The sequence below is a fragment of the Somniosus microcephalus genome, chromosome 25, assembly GCF_052327205.1.
Source record: "Somniosus microcephalus isolate GS21.2 chromosome 25, FLI_Smic_1.0, whole genome shotgun sequence".
Classification (NCBI taxonomy): Eukaryota; Metazoa; Chordata; class Chondrichthyes; order Squaliformes; family Somniosidae; genus Somniosus; species Somniosus microcephalus.
The window spans coordinates 56107165-56128013 of record NC_141011.1 but is presented as its reverse complement, the minus strand read 5'-3'; the positions used below and the strand labels follow the sequence as shown (position 1 = coordinate 56128013).

The window sequence follows — 20849 nt, the reverse complement described above, 5'->3', positions numbered from 1 at the left end:
CCCCAGCCCACACCTCCTCCACCCCGAGCACCAGCCCACACCTCCTCCACCCTGAGCCCCAGCCCACACCTCCTCCACCCTGAGCCCCAGCCCACACCTCCCCCACCCCGAGCCCCAGCCCAAACCTCCTCCACCCCGAGCCCCAGCCCACACCTCCCCCACCCCGAGCACCAGCCCACACCTCCCCCACCCCGAGCCCCAGCCCACACCTCCTCCACCCCGAGCCCCAGTCCACACCTCCCCCACCCCGAGCACCAGCCCACACCTCCTCCACCCTGAGCCCCAGCCCACACCTCCTCCACCCTGAGCCCCAGTCCACACCTCCCCCACCCCGAGCCCCAGCCCACACCTCCTCCACCCTGAGCCCCAGCCCACACCTCCCCCACCCCGAGCCCCAGCCCACACCTCCTCCACCCCGAGCACCAGCCCACACCTCCCCCACCCCGAGCCCCAGCCCACACCTCCTCCACCCTGAGCCCCAGTCCACACCTCCTCCACCGAGCACCAGCCCACACCTCCCCCACCCCGAGCACCAGCCCACACCTCCCCCACCCCGAGCACCATCCCACACCTCCCCCACCCCGAGCACCAGTCCAGACCTCCCCCACCCCGAGCACCATCCCACACCTCCCCCACCCCGAGCCCCAGCCCACACCTCCCCCACCCCGAGCACCATCCCACACCTCCCCCACCCCGAGCACCAGCCCACACCTCCTCCACCCCGAGCACCATCCCACACCTCCCCCACCCCGAGCCCCAGCCCACACCTCCCCCACCCCGAGCACCATCCCACACCTCCCCCACCCCGAGCACCATCCCACACCTCCTCCACCCCGAGCACCATCCCACACCTCCCCCACCCCGAGCACCATCCCACACCTCCCCCACCTCAAGCACCAGCCCACACCTCCCCCACCCCGAGCACCAGCCCACACCTCCTCCACCCCGAGCCCCAGCCCACACCTCCCCCACCCCGAGCCCCAGCCCACACCTCCTCCACCCCGAGCCCCAGCCCACACCTCCTCCACCTCAAGCACCATCCCACACCTCCCCCACCCCGAGCCCCAGCCCACACCTCCCCCACCCCGAGCACCAGCCCACACCTCCCCCACCTCAAGCACCAGCCCACACCTCCCCCACCCCGAGCACCAGCCCACACCTCCTCCACCCCGAGCACCAGCCCACACCTCCCCCACCCCGAGCACCAGCCCACACCTCCCCCACCCCGAGCACCAGCCCACACCTCCCCCACCCCGAGCACCAGCCCACACCTCCCCCACCTCAAGCACCAGCCCACACCTCCTCCACCCCGAGCACCAGCCCACACCTCCCCCACCTCAAGCACCAGCCCACACCTCCCCCACCTCAAGCACCAGCCCACACCTCCCCCACCTCAAGCACCAGCCCACACCTCCCCCACCCCGAGCACCAGCCCACACCTCCTCCACCCCGAGCACCAGCCCACACCTCCCCCACCCCGAGCACCAGCCCACACCTCCCCCACCCCGAGCCCCAGTCCACACCTCCCCCACCCCGAGCACCATCCCACACCTCCTCCACCCCGAGCACCAGCCCACACCTCCCCCACCCCGAGCCCCAGTCCACACCTCCCCCACCCCGAGCACCATCCCACACCTCCCCCACCCCGAGCCCCAGCCCACACCTCCTCCACCTCAAGCACCATCCCACACCTCCCCCACCCCGAGCCCCAGCCCACACCTCCCCCACCCCGAGCACCAGCCCACACCTCCCCCACCTCAAGCACCAGCCCACACCTCCCCCACCCCGAGCCCCAGCCCACACCTCCCCCACCCCGAGCCCCAGCCCACACCTCCCCCACCTCAAGCACCAGCCCACACCTCCTCCACCCCGAGCCCCAGCCCACACCTCCTCCACCCCGAGCACCAGTCCACACCTCCTCCACCTCAAGCACCAGCCCACACCTCCTCCACCCCGAGCCCCAGCCCACACCTCCCCCACCTCAAGCACCAGCCCACACCTCCTCCACCCCGAGCACCAGTCCACACCTCCTCCACCCCGAGCCCCAGTCCACACCTCCTCCACCCTGAGCACCAGCCCACACCTCCCCCACCCCGAGCCCCAGCCCACACCTCCCCCACCTCAAGCACCAGTCCACACCTCCTCCACCCCGAGCCCCAGTCCACACCTCCTCCACCCCGAGCACCAGCCCACACCTCCCCCACCCCGGGCCCCAGCCCACACCTCCCCCACCTCAAGCACCAGCCCACACCTCCCCCACCCCGAGCACCAGCCCACACCTCCCCCACCTCAAGCACCAGTCCACACCTCCTCCACCCCGAGCCCCAGTCCACACCTCCTCCACCCCGAGCACCAGCCCACACCTCCCCCACCCTGAGCCCCAGCCCACACCTCCCCCACCTCAAGCACCAGCCCACACCTCCCCCACCCCGAGCCCCAGCCCACACCTCCCCCACCTCAAGCACCAGCCCACACCTCCCCCACCCCGAGCACCAGCCCACACCTCCCCCACCTCAAGCACCAGCCCACACCTCCTCCACCCTGAGCACCAGCCCACACCTCCTCCACCCCGAGCACCAGCCCACACCTCCTCCACCCCGAGCACCAGTCCACACCTCCCCCACCCCGAGCACCAGTCCACACCTCCTCCACCCCGAGCACCAGTCCACACCTCCTCCACCCCGAGCACCAGCCCACACCTCCCCCACCCCGAGCCCCAGCCCACACCTCCCCCACCTCAAGCACCAGTCCACACCTCCCCCACCCCGAGCCCCAGCCCACACCTCCCCCACCTCAAGCACCAGCCCACACCTCCTCCACCCCGAGCACCAGCCCACACCTCCTCCACCCCGAGCCCCAGCCCACACCTCCCCCACCTCAAGCACCAGCCCACACCTCCTCCACCCCGAGCACCAGCCCACACCTCCTCCACCCCGAGCCCCAGCCCACACCTCCTCCACCCCGAGCACCAGCCCACACCTCCTCCACCCCGAGCACCAGCCCACACCTCCCCCACCCCAAGCACCAGCCCACACCTCCTCCACCCCGAGCACCAGCCCACACCTCCTCCACCCCGAGCCCCAGCCCACACCTCCTCCACCTCAAGCACCAGTCCACACCTCCTCCACCCCGAGCACCAGCCCACACCTCCTCCACTCCCAGTGGCTCTGGTGGAGCCATCCTCCATTACCTGCACCTGCTGTCTGAGAGAGAATGGGAGTGCTGGTTAAGAACATAAGAAATAGGAGCAGGAGTCGGCCATTTGGCCCCTCGAGCCTGCTCTGCCATTCAATAAGATCATGGCTGATCTTCTACCTCAACTCCACTTTCCTGCACTATCCCCATATTCCTTGATTCGCTTAATATCCAAAAATCTATCGATCTCTGTCTTGAATATACTCAACGACTGAGCCTCCACAGCCCTCTGGGGTAGAGAATTCCAAAGATTCACCACCCTCTGAGCGAAGAAATTTCTCCTCATCTCAGTCCTAAATGGCCAACCCCTTATTCTGAGACTGTGACCCATGGTTCTAGACTCCCCAGCCAGGGGAAACATCCTCCCTGCATCTACCCTGTCAAGCCCTGGAAGAATTTTATAAGTATCAATGAGATCACCTCTCATTTTTCTAATCTCTAGAGAATATAGGCCTAGTCTACTCAATCTCTCCTCATAGGACAATCCCCCCATCCCAGGAACCAGTCTGGTGAACCTTCGTTGCACTCCCTCTATGGCAAGTATATCCTTCCTCAGGTAAGGAGACCAAAACTATACACAATACTCCAGGTGTGGTCTCACCAGGGCCCTATATAATTGCAGTAAGGTTGAGGTCTAAAGTTGTTAAACTCAATATTAAGGTCAGAAATCTGTAAAGTGCCTAGTAGAAAGATGGGGTGTTGTTCCAATGAAGCTCAATGCAAGCTCGAGGAACAGTGTAGCTGGCCAAGGACAGAGGGGTCAGAGTAGGAGTGGGATGGAGAATTAAAGTGGCAAGTAACCGGAAGCTCAGGGTCACTCTTGCCTGAATGAAGGTGTTCAGCAAAGCGATCACCCAAAATGCGTTTGGTCTCCCCAATGTAGAGGAGACCGCATCGTGAGCAGCGAATACAGTACACTAGATTGGAAGAAGTACAAGTGAATCGCTGTTTCACCTGGAAGGGGTGTTTGGGGCCCTGGACAGTGGGAAGGGAGAGGTCTCTAATAGTTTCTTCTTCCCCATTGGTTCTGTACTTTTTTTCTTTCTGATTGGTCACTTTCTGCTATTATCCATCAATTATCCTTAGTTTCAATTTTCCCCCCAATCACATTCTACGAAACAGCATTCTAGCATAATTTAAGAATACAGCCCCCAAGACTATTCCTCACCCACCTCACAATGTACCTCTCAAAAACTGCAACATTTTTATAACTAAAGTACAAATTTGCCCATAAAGTTGGCCCTGACAACTTCCCCGCCCCCCATCCCCCGGCCACTGGCCACACGGGACTGAGTACACTTTTTCCTCCAATCTTCATGGTTCTTCCTCTCCCACCTTGGCTAACTGAGTCGCCACTGTGAGGGTGCCGGTTAGTTCTCCTAGTAACCCCTAGGTGGCACCTTCATGAGTGGTTACCCCTGTGTTAAATCCCTAATTGACTGTTATTGGGCTTATGAGTTTCACCTGTGATTTGTAGTATATTAGTTCTGTTTTTCCCCTTCTCTGTGCTCAGTCTTGATAAGCCTTTGTGCCAAGTGGGTGCTTGTCAGAGCTTCTAAAGTGTAATTGTATCTTTGTGTTTATTAAGTAAAGTACTTTGTTTGAACTTTATACCTGCCTCAAGCCTCGTCTCTGCACTTGGGTCCAGAACCAGCCTCGCCCTGACAGCCACAGTCTCAGGGAGGCCAGTGTACCAGCCCCAATGTAAATCAACAAATACAAAGGCACCTTAACTTACTGTGTTAAAGTTACTATATAAATGCAAGTTGTTGTTGTTGTGAGGAAGTATCTTTAGCTCCTGCCAAAGCAGGAAGAATGGTTAATGTTGGGGTTTAGTAGTAGATCCAGTGGGTCCAATGTTGGGGTTTAGTAGTAAATCCAGTGGGTCCTTTTATAGATACACATGTCAAGTCCTGATAACATCATCAGGACCCGACTGCAATTTTATATGGGTGGCCTGAGCAGGACTCTGACACCAAGCCACAGAAGGAGACATTAGGACAGGTGACCAAAAGCGTGGTCAAAGAGGGAGGTTTTAAGGAGAGTCTTAAAGGAGAAGAGAGCGGTGGAGAGGTTTAGGGAGGGAATTCCAGAGCTTCGAGCAACTAAAGACATTCTGTTGAAAGGGGTATTTGTTCCCTCTGTATCAGTTTGAAGTTCGCATTCTAAAGGATTCAGAAGACCACCCATTGCAGTTGACTATCAAAGGAGCTCTGTCATCCTCGGGAAACATTTTTTCATTAGTCACAATACCCAATTCAATGACATTGTTTGATTTCAGATGTATTAAAACATCATCCTTGCTTGTATCTGATGTCAACAGGACAAAATTGAGATGTAGTTGTGTCTCTTGCCCCTTCCCGGCATCACTGACGCTACTCTTTAAACATCATTACTCACTTTGTGGAGGGATTTTCACCCACCTGAAACCGCGCTGGAGCTGAACAACAACTTAAAAATAAATAAGTGTAAGTTCTATATCCTAGAGCCTGAAAGCTGTTTTTAAAGTTTCCAAATACATTATATTCCCCAGGATTGGTCACATTACTGCAATATCCCCATCTGATATTTGTGAAGCCCAGGTCAACTGGCAGGAGGTGCTGATTATCTCCAAGGGGAGGGAGCAGGCCCGAGGGGCCAAGTGGCCTATTCCTGCTCCTATTTCTTATGTTCTTATGACACCGTGCCATGACTATGAACGCGATCCCAGTGGGACTCCAATAATTGACCCGAGTTGCCATACATTATACATTCCCAAGGTGGTTTAACGTTGATAGCACGAGTCAATGGCTGGCTGATGTGTGGCCTGACTTCGGCAGACCCACATTGGCGACTCACAGTTCACGGGTCTCGCAAGCTGCTGTCGTGTTCTCAGTTAAACCTTAAATTGTGGAGCCAGATTCCCTCCCATTTAACAATGGAATTGCATGACTATGGCCTTAATTACAAGCAGGAGCAGGAAGAAAAATAAATATGGGCACGCAGCAGACAAAAGGTCAAGAGTCTCTATTTGCGTTCTGCTTTTCCTGGTCCACGTCACAATGTAAATTATGTCCCATTTGTCATTTCCATATCGCGACTTAAATGCAGTCAGAGTTCCATGGCACATGTAGCTACACTTAAACGGTGTTTCTATTCCTTTAATTGCAGCACCAGGGATTGCCTCTCACTCGCTGTTTGTGTTAAATGCAGAGACTGTCCTGAGCAACAGGCTCGCAGACCCAGTTTGACTTGTGTCCTCCACCTGACGACGGAAAGGCGTTAAACAGCAAAAACTCCAGGTGCTGGCGGAAGGGTGCGGGGGCTTCTGCCGTCCAATTTAAAAGAATAATATAAGAACAACTTTTGAGAAATGTGAGAGAGCTGGGGGACGGATTTTAACCCTTCCCGGCTGGTGGAAACAAGGCATGTGGGCATTTAAAATAACCCGGGTTGTGTCCCCGCCTTAAGCTGTCTGGGCCGGGCCGTTTACAATTTTAACAGACACTTCGGGACAGGCGGTTAAGCCGCCCATCCAAAGCCGCCAGGATCCAATAACATCATTGGGCCCCGATAGCGATTTTAACTTCAGCCCAAGTGGGGAAGCTGGCTTGACTTTCTCACCAGGTGTGAAGGGGATGGGAGAGCTGCACAGGCCTTACCCAGGTTCGTGTTTTCACTTTTCCTTTATGTGGGGCCAGGAGGAGCAGGGGTACTCCTGCGGGCCCCACAAGGAAGGTTTAGGCCTCCCTCACCCCAGACACCAAACCCCTCCCTCCCACTCCCTACTGCGGGACCCCCACCTGAGTCCCCGTCCCCGAGAAGCAGCGGGCAGTCATGGTCCACCCAATTTTTCCGGTGGCCAACAGTTGCTTCCAGCGCATCCCATGTTGATGAGGCACAGCAGTTGAAAGCGCCATGGCCTCATAACAAACCGAAACTAGCGATTTCCCACCGGAAACCGGCAACTAAAATCCCCACCGAAGGGGATTTCAAAATCATGAGGGGTCGGGACAGAGTAGATAGAGAGAAACTGTTCCCATTGGCGGAAGGGTCAAGAACCAGAGGACACAGATTTGAGGTAATTGGCAAAAGAACCAAAGGCGACACGAGGAAAAACTTTTTATGCAGCGAGTGGTTAGGATCTGGAATGCACTGCCTGAAAGGGTGGTGGAGGCAGATTCAATCACGGCTTTCAAAAGGGAATTGGATAAGTACCTGAAGGAAAAAAATTTGCAGGGCTACGGGGAAAGGGTAGAGGAGTGGGATTAGCTGAAGCACTCTTGCTGAGAGCTGGCATGGGCTCGATGGGCTGAATGGCCTCCTCCTGTGCTGTAACCATTCTATGATCCTGTGAAGGGGATTAATTTCTCTCTCCATAATTGTTTAATACCACATTAAGTAAACGTACCAAATACATTTCTCCCTGACAGTCCTCAAACGTAACTTAATCACTACCTCCTGATATATCTTGTCCTTTTAACCTTGGCGATGTCCTGCGTGCGGGCAAGTCAAGTGACTTTGCTGCAGCAATCTGATAGTGCTCAGCGTCACTCGGGCCTCCGAGAGGTTTTATGCCAAATTGCATAATGGGGGCAGCAAATTACATCAGAGCTGTAATTGTAGAAATTTGCGGGATCTGTTGTACGATGCCACCCCACCGTGACACATGCTTCTTTTGCCATTTCTCCCATTTGACTATTTTTCTGTTGATATAAGATGGATTATTTTGTGATACTGTGCTCCCAGCACATAGCCATAGTGAAAGAAAGGCTTGCGCCGTTCACAATCACCGGACGTCCCAAAGCGCTTTACAGCCAATGAAGTACTTTTTGAAGTGGAGTCACTGTTGTAATGTAGGAAACGCAGCAGCCAATTTGCGCACAGCAAGATCCCACAAACAGCAATATGATAATGACCAGATCATCTGTTTTTAGGGATAAATATTGGCGGGACACTGGGGAGAACTCCCCACCCCCCCCCCCCAACCCCGCTCTTCTTCAAAATGATGCCATGGGATCTTTTACGTTCACCTGAGAGAGCAGACGGGCCACGGTTTAACGTCTCAGCCGAAAGACGGCACCTCCGGCAGTGCAGCATTCCCTCAGCACTGCGCTGGAGCATCAGCCTAGATTTTGGGATCAAGTCTCTTGAATGGGACTTGAACTCGCAACATTCTGACTTGGAAGCGAGGGTGCTACCCACTGAGTCACGGCTGACACTATAGTGGCCAACGTGGATTGGAAAATCAGACTAGAGTATTGAAGCACCAAGCTGTAGTGCCAATGCAGCCTCGCAAAATGACCTCCAACTTCTAGTTGCAGGTGATGACGCCAAGGCTGTATTTCACAGCGCCCGGTAACACAGCAAGCACCAGGAACAGTGCAGTGTGTACGTGAGCAAGTGCGTGCATTTCTCCAGCTCATCCACTGCCACTCCACAACTACCTTCCTGGAAAATTATCAGCCACTTTTATCTTCGATTTCAGGAATCACTTTTCTGTCCCTGCTGTCATTGTTAGCACTTTACTCTTCTCAAATCTCTTTGCAACTTATAACTTAAACACCAGTGCAAATACATGTCTGTGTATCTTTACATTAAGCAGCACAAAACCTTTAAATCTTGTTGGTTTACAACTACATTTGGGGGGTATATAATTATTGATTTTTAATGTTGTACTATTTTGATTATCAATTTATTATTTTTTCCGCCATGGTACAGTTGGAAACTACATCAAGGTAGATCCATTTAAAAATGTAACCGTTTTCTTTTATTGCGGTATTTAATTAAAAAATGTAAGCAAACCGTTTATTCGAAATATTCGCTGTGACTAATTCAGTGGTAGATGAGCACCTGATTTCGCTCCAGCTTTCTGGATGTGACTGTTAACACCACACACAGCACAGAACTGACCAACCTAAAGGGTACAATTATCCCCAGTCCTTGTATATGAAATGAAGAGTCGATACATATTTAATTGGTATGACATGATGTTAATCAGGAAATGGATCTCATTGTTTTATGGGTAAAGTACCCTTATAATAAATGCCTCACGGTGTTAATTCGGTTGAGTGAAGGGTTTTTTTCTGGTCTAGTTGATGGACTTAGATGTGGATTTTGCTGATTAAGAATTTATGAAATTCATTGTTGCTATAGCAACAGATCCCTGAAAGCACTCAAGCTCTATTATTCCTTTCACATGACTTAGCGACCACACTTCCCCTTCACATCACCCAGTAATTGCTGTCTCAACTCTGCTTACATAAGATAAGAAAAATAAATCAATGCTGGAAATGATTAAAATCACTTTCATTATAACTTAAACACCAGTGCATGTACATGTTTGTGTATGTTTACATTAAGCAACACAATTCCTTTAAATCTGTTGGCTTATAACTAAATTTGGGGGGTATATAATTATTGATTAAATTAAACCTTAATCTTTCAAAAAAACACACATTTCAAGTGATATATCACTAACTACAATAGATTTATTGTAAACCAATAATCAAAATAGCACACTAAAAATCAGTAATTATATACCACCCCCCCCCCCATTTAGTTATAGGCCAACCAACTTTAAAGGATTTGTGTTGCTTAATGTAAGCAGACACAAAGAGGCATGTACACACACTGGGGTTCAAGTTATAAGTTGCAAAGAGATTTGAGAATAGTTCGGATGCAAAGTGCTAACGATGACAGAGGGGAGGGAAAAGTTACACATTCCTGAAATCTAAGGTAAAAGTGGATGAAGATTTACCAGGAAGGTAGTTGTGGAGTGGCCTCGGATGAACTGGAGCAGTAAACGCAAACTGGCTCACGTACACACTGCACACTCCCTGCTGCACTACCTGAGGCCGCACAACTAGTCTATCGCCTGCAGATTGCTTCATATTAAATCTACAAAATGGCTTAAAACAGTTACATTTTCATATTCCACTAAAATTCGAAGCGGAAATGCTATTTTAAAATGTCTTCCTGTGCAGTGTTTAAATGTATGAGACGGGATAGAGAGCAGCGAACCCAAAACAGAAAAATGCTGGAAATACTGAGCCACAGTAACTCAATGCACAAATGATTCATTCATTGACAGTTCCCAGCTTTCTTTATGTGATCAACTAAAGTGCAGTTGTCCGCATATAGATAGACTGTGCGATATAACAGTGAATAAAGGGACCAGATTGCAACAGATCCTCTGAATTGACTCCGAACTCTTTCCACCCAATGTGAAATTGATTAGTTTTTGCCCAGACTTTTAAAGTCTGCTCAGAGACGGTATTTTGCAAGATGCGCTGAAGGTGGGATTTTACTGATCACTAATCCGCTTTTCCAGTTGGCAAACTTTCCGCAGGTTTGTTCCCAGGGGATTCAGTGGGTGAGGAGCTGCCTGAATATTCTGGTGTGAAGGGGGGGGAGTTTTGTGGTGCTCTGCTCGTCACCTAACTATTTTTAAATATATATAAATTATATTTAGACCGCTCGCCCCTTTTAATGAATATCACCAGTTTTTGAACTGACTTTACATCTGGTATTATATACATAAATGGGCATTAAGTAAAGGGGAGCCATTCTTTCAATCAGAACGGTGGCATAGTGGTTAGCACTGTTGCCTCACAGCGCCAGGGACCCGGGTTCGAATCCGGCCTCGGGTGACTGTCTGTGTGGAGTTTGTACATTCTCCCCGTGTTTGCGTGGGTTTCCTCCGGGTGCTCCGGTTTCCTCCCACAGTCCAAAGATGTGCGGGTTAGGTTGATTGGCTATGATAAATTGACCCTTAGTGTTAGGGGGATTAAATACGTGGGGTTACGGGGATAGGGTGGGATATGTGTTGGTGTAGGGGTTACGGGGATCAGGTGGGATATGTGCCGGAGCAGGCTCAATGGGCTGAAATGGCCTCTATCTGCACTGTGGGATTTCTGTGAACTATTTTTGCATTATACACAAATAGACATTTCGTTTATTATTTTCATTCTTGTTGAATTTTGGTCCAGTGGGATTTAAATCCCGATTGAAATTGGCGAGTGTGCTGTATTCCTGTGTGTGAGAGTTATATTAGCCCATTGAAAATAAACAGGAGATTCTTGTCTTCTGGTTGTGGCCTCAATACAATGACCTCTGAACTCTGGTGGCACGTTGGTGCCTTTTGTTTTCCGAGGAGTCGCAGAATGACTCTTGGACTTCTCGCCCCTATCATTAACACAACCAGTTCTTGAACTAAAATAACAACAGAAAATGCTGGAAAAACTCAGCAAGTCAGGCAACATCCGTGGAGAGAAATTTGAGTTGACGTTTCGGGTTTGACCCTTCTTCAAATCTTGAACTAACTTTACTTTACATCTGAGAGAATGGCCTCGCCCTTCCAGCATTGCAAGATATTCTTGGTAACTGGAGTGAACCTTCCGGATCCAACACTTTACCTTAGAGTCATTGATCCCAATCCTGTTAAAATCTTCCTCGTGCTTTGCCTTTTTTTAAAAAAAAGTTCCTTGGCTTTGAATTGCTTTATCTGTTCATTATCTTCTATGTTTCTATGTAACATGAACTCCTGCCCAGGCCATTGTGTTTCCTTCTCTTCCTCCAGACAGGCCACAGTGAGTAATATTTAGCTCCCCCCTGACTGTACAGACACATCATTCACACCATTAGATTCAATCAGCCCCTCACTCACTGCCTACTCCCAATCACTACCACCGCCTCTTTCCCTCCTCTTTCCCTGCTGCTCCCAGGCACAGCGACTTTCAAACACAAAGAATACTGTCAAGAGCAAATTCACTCCCACTTACTGGTCTTGATAGTTTAACGATCCTAAACAATTTAGAGCCTCAAAGAAGTTACACATTTCTTTTTAAATACTGCTGGGGGGTGAAACACCATCGCCAAAACATAAGAGTTAGTAATGTAAACCTCCTTACCTTTTCTGAAGACATCCTGTTGTCAGACAGTTAAAACCTCCCTTGATTGCTGGCCACTTTTTAATGGCTTGTCTTGGGTGTTTTTTTCTGATTCACTGTAATGTTCAAATCCTTTTGTAATTAAAATCCTTCAATAAGTCCTTGCAACAAATGCTCTTGGTATGTTTGTTTAGGGCAGAGAACAGTCTCCGAGATTGAGTGTGTGTAGAAAGTTCCTCCTCTGCCTTTCTGTTCTGCAATGGCTTATGCACTCGGTAAAAAACGGACCTGCTCTTTGTGTGCCCATACTTTGAATGGGATTGGATATCAATGATGACGTCTGAGGGGGTGTGTGATGGGCTTGCCGCATTTGCTCAAAGACACCATTACAAATGTCTCCTGCAGTGATGGCCGCATTTTCCCTTCCCCCTCGGTGCTGACAGGTAAGCTGCAGTCTCCAGAAGCAAATGCTGCATTCAGATTCTGCCTGTGCGATTCTTATCCCCTCCACTGGCGTCCCAGAACATTTCTGAAGTTATGAAAACAGTTCTAAGTCAATGAAAGATGTTAAAAGTCACTGTACAATATATTATAAACCAGCAAACACTGACCAGGGACAGCACCCACTGGTATGCGGTGTTGCCGGGAGATCCCAGAAATTCGACCGAACGTGGGCCTCACAAACCCTCAGGGTAGGTTTGGACTGGAAAATCCAGTTTCCTGAGTGGGCAATCTGGATGTTTCCTGAATGCAAATCAGACATCCAAACTTTCTTTATAACTTTTCTTCCGTTTACTTCTGTGTTTTAACTTTCGTCTTTCAGTGAATTTTTGGCAACAATAAAGAAACCTTCGCACACGAGCCATACCCCCACCGCGCTGCACACTCTCAGAAATACAGACTTGCATCTAGAGAGCGCCTTTCACCACCTCCAGACAGGCCAAGCCACTTTACAGCCAAAAAGAACAACTTTCACTTATATAGCGCCTTTAACGTAGTAAAACGTCCCAAGACGCTTCACAGGAGCGATTCTCAAACAAAATTTGACACCAAGCCATATAAGCTGTGTCAGCGGTGGCTCAGTGGGCAGCACCCTTGCCTCTGAGTCAAAAGGTTGTGGGTTCAAGTCCCACTCCAAGAGACTTGAGCACAAAAATCCAGGCTGACACTCCCAGTACAGTGCTGAGGGAGCGCTGCACTGTCAGAGGTGTCGTCTTTCAGATGAGACGTTAAACCGAGGCCCTGTCTGCTCTCACAGGTGGATGTAAAAGATCCCATGGCGCTATTTCGAAGAAGAGCAGGGGAGTTTGTCCTGGGGCCAATATTTATCCCTCAATCAACATCACTAAAAATCATTATCAGGTTGCTGTTTGTGGGAGCTTGCTGTGCGCAAATTGGCTGCCACGTTTCCCACAATACAACAGTGACTACACTTCAAAAAGTACTTCATTGGCTGTAAAGCACTTTGGGACATCCGGTGATCATGAAAGGCGCTGCAGAAATGCAAGTCTTTTTTTATATAGGGAGATATTGGGCCATAATTCACTGTAGCAGGGCATCGAATGGCAGCTGCCGTTAGTTAGACATGCCCTTGCATATTAGATTTTTGTGTGCAAGTTGCTGAAAGTCCGAGCTGATAACGGCGCAGCGAGGGAAAGGGAGCATCTAGAACCTGAGTTAACAGGGCACGCAACTGGGTATCTCCTTAACCAATCAGATTGAAGGATTGGGAAATAAACAGTGACTGAGCAGAAAATGTAAGTTAGGGTGAGTGAATTCAATGTCAACTCAGGTACAGAGAGAGGAATAGAGAGAAAGGAAAAGTTTTAAACTTTTTTAAAATTTTACATTTTTAATATCTCCAACAACAATTAAAACCTTAAAGATTGAGATTACACTTTTGTAATAGTTCAATCTTCAGTGTCAGCGAGGTTGTTTGGCAATAATTAGCATAGCTGTGCGAGTCGAGTGGTTAAGCCGTTGGACTTGAAATGGTGTTTTCTCACCAAGGTTTGAACCCTGCTCACAATGGATAAATTAAGTAATCTGTAATATGTTCTTGTGTTTAAATCATGAAGGATTTAGATAGAGTAAATAAAGAGAAACTGTTTCCAGTGGCTGAGGGGTCGATAACCAGAGGGCACAGGTTTAAGGTGATTGGCAAAAGAACCAGAGGCGACAGGAGGAAAAACTTTTTTATGCAACGAGTGGTTAGGATTTGGAATGCGCTGCCTGATAGGGCGGTGGAGACTGAGTCAATAGTAGCCTTGAAAAGGGAATTGGATAAATACTTGAAGGAGAAAAAATTGCAGGGCAATGGCGGGAAAGAGCAGGGGGAGTGGGACTAGCTGGATTGCTCTTCGAAAGAGCCAGACTCGATGGGCTGAATGGCCTCCTTCTGTGCTGTACTATTCTAGGATTCTATGTATCACATTGTCAAAAGGGTACTTAGACTGAAATGACAAGACTCAATTTTCTGTGGCAAGTTTAATTTGCGGTGCCGCTAATGCCTCCCGCAAAATTCAGTGGGAGGTTAGCAGCGGCAGTAACCGTTAGCGCCCTGCTGCGCTGCACCTCCGGTGATGTTGTCATCGCCATGCGCAGTGCCCTGCTCACGCCCTGGCCGCGATCTTCGGTAGCGCCCCCTGACTTACCACCGGACGCTATGACCGACAGGGTCAAGGGGCCGTATGTGCGGCCGGGGCGGCGCAAATTAAAAGGGAGGTGCCGGGCGGCCATTTTTGTTGCTGGCTTCCTGCCAGCACCTGCCCCCGTTGCCGTCCCCAGCCTCCTGTGGAGCCCCCCACCCCGCGGAGTGTCGGCTGCGCTCCGTGAGCCCGACACTTCTCTTCAGTGCCAGGCTATTTTGCCAGCTCTCCGATCCCTGGTGGCCCAGCTGGGCCGTGGGTCGCGCCATGCTAGGCCCCTCCCCTTTAAGAAGGGGAGGAAGGCCTGCAGTATCGCGGCACATAGCGCCGCAATATTCACTTGCAGCGCCCCAAGAGGGAAGAGGAGTGCTTCCAGAAGCGCCCTGCCTCGCTCTTGGGGCGCTACCAGTGAATTTCGGGCACGGGGGAACCAATTTTGCCCCCATAGGCTTTAAGGAGCATCTTAAAGGAGGAGAGAGAGGCGGAGAGGTTTAGGGAGGGAATTCCAGAGCTTAGGGCCCAGGCAGCTGAAGGCACAGCCGCCAATGGTGGAGTGATTAAAATCGGGGGACGTGCAAGAGGCCAGAATTGGAGGAGCGCAGAGATCTGGGAGGGTCCTGGGTTGGAGGAGGTTACAGAGATAGGGAGGGCTGAGGCCATGGAGGGATTTGAAACAAGGAGAACAGGGGTGATGGGTGAATGGGACTTGGTGGGAATTAGGATACGGGCAACAGAGTTTTGGATGGGTCTACGAAGGGTGCAAGTAGGGAGGCTGGCCAGGAGAGCCTTGGAATAGAATTTGAATGCAGAGACATGCAGTACCTTTGAAGAAAGAAAGAAAGACTTGCATTTCTGTAGCGCCTTTCACGACCACCGGACGTCTCAAAGCGCTTTACAGCCAATGAAGTACTTTTTGAAGTGTAGTCACTGTTGTAACGTGGGAAACGTGGCAGTCAATTTGCGCACAGCAAGCTCCCACAAACAACAATGTGATATTCTGTTTTAGTGATGTTGGTTGAGGGATAAATATTGGCCTGGAGTGTGCATTCCTCTGATCTTCCAAATAGTGCCATGGGTTCTCTTGCATCCACTGGGAGAGCAGACAGGGTCTTAGTTTAGCGTCACATCTGAAAGACGGCACCGACGACAGTGTAGCACTCCCTCAGTACTGCACTGAACTCTCAGCCTAGATTTTGTGCTCAAGTCTCTGGACTGGGAATTGAACCCACAACTTTCTGACTCAGAGGTGCACCACAGTTGACACTCTGCCCTGCCCATTATTTGGTTTTAGTCTTGGCAAAAGGTATCAGCTCTGCTTGAGGGTTCAGTTTATTATTAAGTTTTCACCAGGCCATCGGGAGAATGGAAAGAAGACTTCTCAAGTAAGGTGCCTGTCTATTGCTCTTACTGATGGACCACCCAAGGAACAGCACTGAGCGATCGGCTGGTGACATCATACGGCTGGCCTGTCCCAACCTGCTGACTGGTGAGGAGAGCACAGATTGAAAATGAAAACAACTGGACAACTTTTTTAAGACCAACTACAATCATATCGTGAGGCTGTAAGGGAAACCAATCATTCTGGGCTAACTATTACAATGCAACTGAAAGGACAGTGACATTGAAAATGTGCATTATTGGGGTATCTCTGAAGTGCGCGGTCCAGGGTGGTGCTGAGCCATACAGATTATGACAGTCTTGGCCTTGATTCTTGGTCTTTGCTAAGTTGGGATGGCAGAACAAACTAGACAGTTGGCCTCAGAGCCCCAAAGCTAGTCAGGGAACAGTTAGATCCCTAATGAGAACGGTTCAAGTTCCTGCTCCTGATTATTGTACAGTAGCCACCATTTGTAAAGTGGTTGTCAGGTGGGGCAAAATCGGGTTTGGCTGTGAGGATCCCCATGGTTGAATACCCCACTGGCAATCGCATATGAAGAATATCTACTTAACGAGGTGCCTGAGAGTGATCATACACCAGCAGTCTGAAGCGGTAAGAAAAAAACAGAAATAACAACAGAAAATGCTGGAAAAACTCAGCAGGTCAGGCAACATCCGTGGAGAGACAGCTGCCAGGTGGGAGAGAGAACAATATCGAGTTCAACAATTTCAGATCATAACCTCGGCCCTATTACTTTTTTTCTTATATTTTTTTCCACCCCTTTGTTTTGGGTCTTCCTTTCCCCCCCCCCCTCCCCTTTCCTTTTGTTTCTCTCTCCCACCTGGCAGCTGTCTCCTATCCTGCCAGCACACTTCACACCTAATCTCAGCTGCCTTTTGTCTCCACTGGCCTATCACCATCTCATCTGGTTTTGAATACCTTTTAATGTCTCTTTTTCTTCTTTTGTCTCTTTTACTTCTTTTGTTCGATCACAGCCCTGACTTTGATCTATTTTATTTTCTTTCCAGTTTTGAAGAAGGGTTTCGACCCAAAACGTCAACTCAAATTTCTCTCCACGGATGTTGCCTGACCTGCTGAGTTTTTCCAGCATTTTCTGTTGTTATTTTGGATTTCCAGCACCTGCAGTATTTTGCTAAGAAAAAAACGGAGTTGGGAAGGGAACTTTGCATTGTTAAAATAGTTTGATGTAACACATGTCTGTAATACTGCAGTGATAAAATAACATGCAACGTGAAGAACCAGCACCTCATCACCGACCCAACAGCAGAGGTCCCTGTCTTCGACCTCCCTCGCAGCCAGCGGACGGCGCTCAACCCAATCGGCACGGGGCACGGCCGATGCGGCCGCCTGCTCCACAAGTGGAAGCTGAGGGTCGGCCCGAAGTGCGACTGTGGCCAGGAGTGTCCCAGACCGTGGAACACATCACATCAACCTGCCCGCTGAGATCCGTGGCGGGAGGCACCTCATTTCCCCACTCGGCATCGCAGGAGGCCATTGAATGGAGAGCCAGACTAGACGTCCCATGATAAGCTACTCCCCTCATATGAAACAACAACAACAACTAGCACTCTCATTCAAGAAGGATTTCACCTGATCATAATGCTCAGAACAATCCTCAGTGTACGAAGCAACATGTGAGGGAAGAATCCTGAATCGAGTATACCATTCACTGTGTGTGGAAAGACGGGAATCCTCCACCCAGCGATGGTATCAACACTTTTTTTCCAAAATTGGTGGATATTCTCGGCAGCTGACCAGGAAATGGGATCGGGTCCTAACCTGGGTTAAACTATTCTAATGATGCTATACACAACTCTCAGCCGCACATGTACACACTTGGTTCAAGGTTAGCCACTCAATTATACTTGAATGCTTATAAGGCAACAGAGCCAGATGGAATGTGTTCAAAAATGCTTAAAGAAATGAAGGGAAGAGCTGAAGCCGAAGTTTTTCACATTTTATTGGTCGTGTTGAAAGCAGCAAATGTAATTTCCATTTGCGATAAAGAATCAAAACCTGATCCTGGGAACCACCGCACTAATATTAAACACAATTCAAAGAGTCTTTAGCCAGAGTAAAAAACTCTAAAACAAGCAGGACATCCCTAACAAATGTACTGGATCGATTTGATCTGCAGCAGAAACACCAGATGAATGCAATGTGTTGGATATTACACGTCAAAAACTTCACGAGGCATTTCATAGCATGCTTTGCAACTTATGGCTAACATGAAAGTTGTTGGGATAAAGGAAGATGCTGTAAACTGGAAAACAAATTGGCTAAATGAAAAAAAGGGTAGTAGCTGTGAGGGCCAGACACCACAGGGTTTAGTCCTGGGACCGCTGGTGTTTCCAGGATTTAATGAAAGCATTAAAAGTAGACTAAAGTTTGCACCTGGTTTCGAGCCATGTGGGAAGGCAGGGTGTTCACTGGAGAAGGACAACTGGGAGATGATTGGCAAATGATACTTATGGAGGAATGCACCCATGCATTACGATGCTAAAAAAGGTAACTGGGCTTGCAAGGTGAGGCTAAATCATTAACTAAAGTGAGGTAAGAAAAACGCCCAGGTGTAATAGTCGACCAGACATTGACCACTTTATGCTGCGAGCTCAGAAATCACAGAATCACAGAAACCCCACAGTGCAGATAGAGGCCATTTCGGCCCATCGAGCCTGCACCGACACATATCCCACCTGATCCCCGTAACCCCTACACCAACACATATCCCACCCTATCCCCGTAACCCCACGTATTTAATCCCCCCAACACTAAGGGTCAATTTATCATAGCCAATCAACCTAACCCGCACATCTTTGGACTGTGGGAGGAAACCGGAGCACCCGGAGTAAACCCACGCAAACACGGGGAGAATGTGCAAACTCCACACAGACAGTCACCCGAGGCTGGATTCGAACCCGGGTCCCTGGCGCTGTGAGGCAACAGTGCTAACCACTATGCCACCGTGCTACAACAGAATCCACAGAATATAACCCAAGGAACAGTTACTGAGACTTTATAAAGGATTAACAAGACCACATGAGATGCAACAAAGAGGATTTAAATCAATGAGTTATGAAGAGACGCTAAAAAATTTAAATCTATTCCCATTTGGGAAAATAAATTGTGTGTGATACAACAAAAGGGTGTGGAGAGGTATTTTGTTTAAAACCAGAATAGAAGCAGCAGAGGAAATGATTATAAACCAGAGAGTAGGTTTAGCGCAATATATAAATTATTTACCTTTTGAGTTAGTGACTTATGAAATAGACTGACACAGAGTGCAGTTAATATTGTGTTAGTTAGAAGAAAATTCAATTGATTGCTGAATTAGCATGGAATGGAAGAATATGGATTCATAGAATCATCGAAACTTACAGCACAGAAGGCGGTCATTCGGCCCATCATGCCTGTGCTGGCTATTTGAAATAGCATGTCGTGCTTAGACCCACACCCCCGCTTTTTGTCGGTAACACAATTGGTTTAGGATGGTAAAACAATAACAAAGGGTTAGATGAAGTCCTGAAAGTGGCCATGGCTCGTAGGGTGAGCTGGATGAGCTAATAGTCTTTCCTCATTCCTATCTTCCTACGCTTCTTCATGGTTTAGAGCTCCCTCAGAACATCGGCTCCCTCACCACCGCCTCAAACAATACCCACCATGGTGCCAGAGAGCCAGCCGCGGCCGTGTCCTCACGGGCTTCAGCTCCCACAGGTCACTGGCCAACACCATCCACCGCAGCCTATCACCAGCTCTGCTGAAGCCATTCAGGGAGCTCCTTGTGGAAGTAGCAACAACAGCCTGCATTTAACACCCAGTAAAGCGTCCCGAGACGCTTCACCGGAGCGTAATCAAACTAAATTTGACACCGAGCCACATAAACAGATATTAGGGCAGGTGGAGGTCGGTTTTAAGGAGCGTCTTAAAAGAGGATAGAGAGGCGGAGAAGTTTAGGGAGAGAATTCCAGAGCTTGGAACCTAGATATCTAAAGGCCAATGTTCCCGCTAAGGTGCGCGGCCGCGCAGTAATCTGAAAGGTCCCGCGCAGACCGCTCACCGGCTTTTACACTGTAAACACATGCATGCGCAGAAATCTAAAGGGACCGCGCATTAAAAGAAATAGGTCATGCAGAACAAAGTGCAGCTCTCGGGGAACGTCGCTAAAGGCATGGCCGCCAATGGTGGAGCGATGAAAATCGGGGATGTGCAAGAGACCAGAGGAGCGCAGAGATCTCGGGGGGGGGGGCAGGGTTCTGGGGCTGGAGGAGGTTACAGAGATAAGGAAGGAGCGAGGCCATGGAGGGATTTGAAAACAGTTTAAGAAAGCCTCTGCCGTAGGTTACAGGATTGAGGACTGAGGTTATCAGAACTGTTAATGCAGAGGGGCTTTGTCTGCGATTTCAGGGGAGAGAACTGAGCAGTTTACCTGAAGTGTTGCGCTATTAATTCATTCGTTGCATTTCTGGCTGCATCTCCTCTGTGTCTCCCCGACCTTCACCCAACTGTTCTTCATCTTGATGATGAGTCTTCTTGTAAATGTGCCTCCTCCAGCAGTAATTCTCTCTATATTGTGTCAGATACGGCAGGTCACAATGGTGCAGGAGACTGTCTCCAGAGCATATTGCAGGGAAACTCCGGACCTGCCCAAGCATTTGAAGCTTGGCTTCAAGATCCCCATGGTGACCATAATGATGTTCCTTGTGGTGCCATGGCTCTGATTGTACCTGAGGAGTTCCT

General features: G+C 49.8%; 1 protein-coding gene across 1 annotated transcript in view; it reads right to left on the bottom strand.

Moving 5' to 3' along the window:
• LOC147100916 (solute carrier family 2, facilitated glucose transporter member 1) overlaps positions 1–17190 on the bottom strand; it is a 47650-nt gene extending 30460 nt beyond the window's left edge. Inside the window, exons 1-2 of the mRNA XM_085967524.1 lie at positions 17031–17190; positions 12087–12594 (exon numbers count right to left, since the gene is read on the bottom strand). Of these exons, the coding sequence (XP_085823650.1) occupies positions 12087–12101 (15 nt within the window). The 5' untranslated portion in view covers positions 12102–12594; positions 17031–17190. The remainder of the gene's footprint in view (positions 1–12086; positions 12595–17030) is intronic.
• Positions 17191–20849: the final 3659 nt, after the last annotated feature.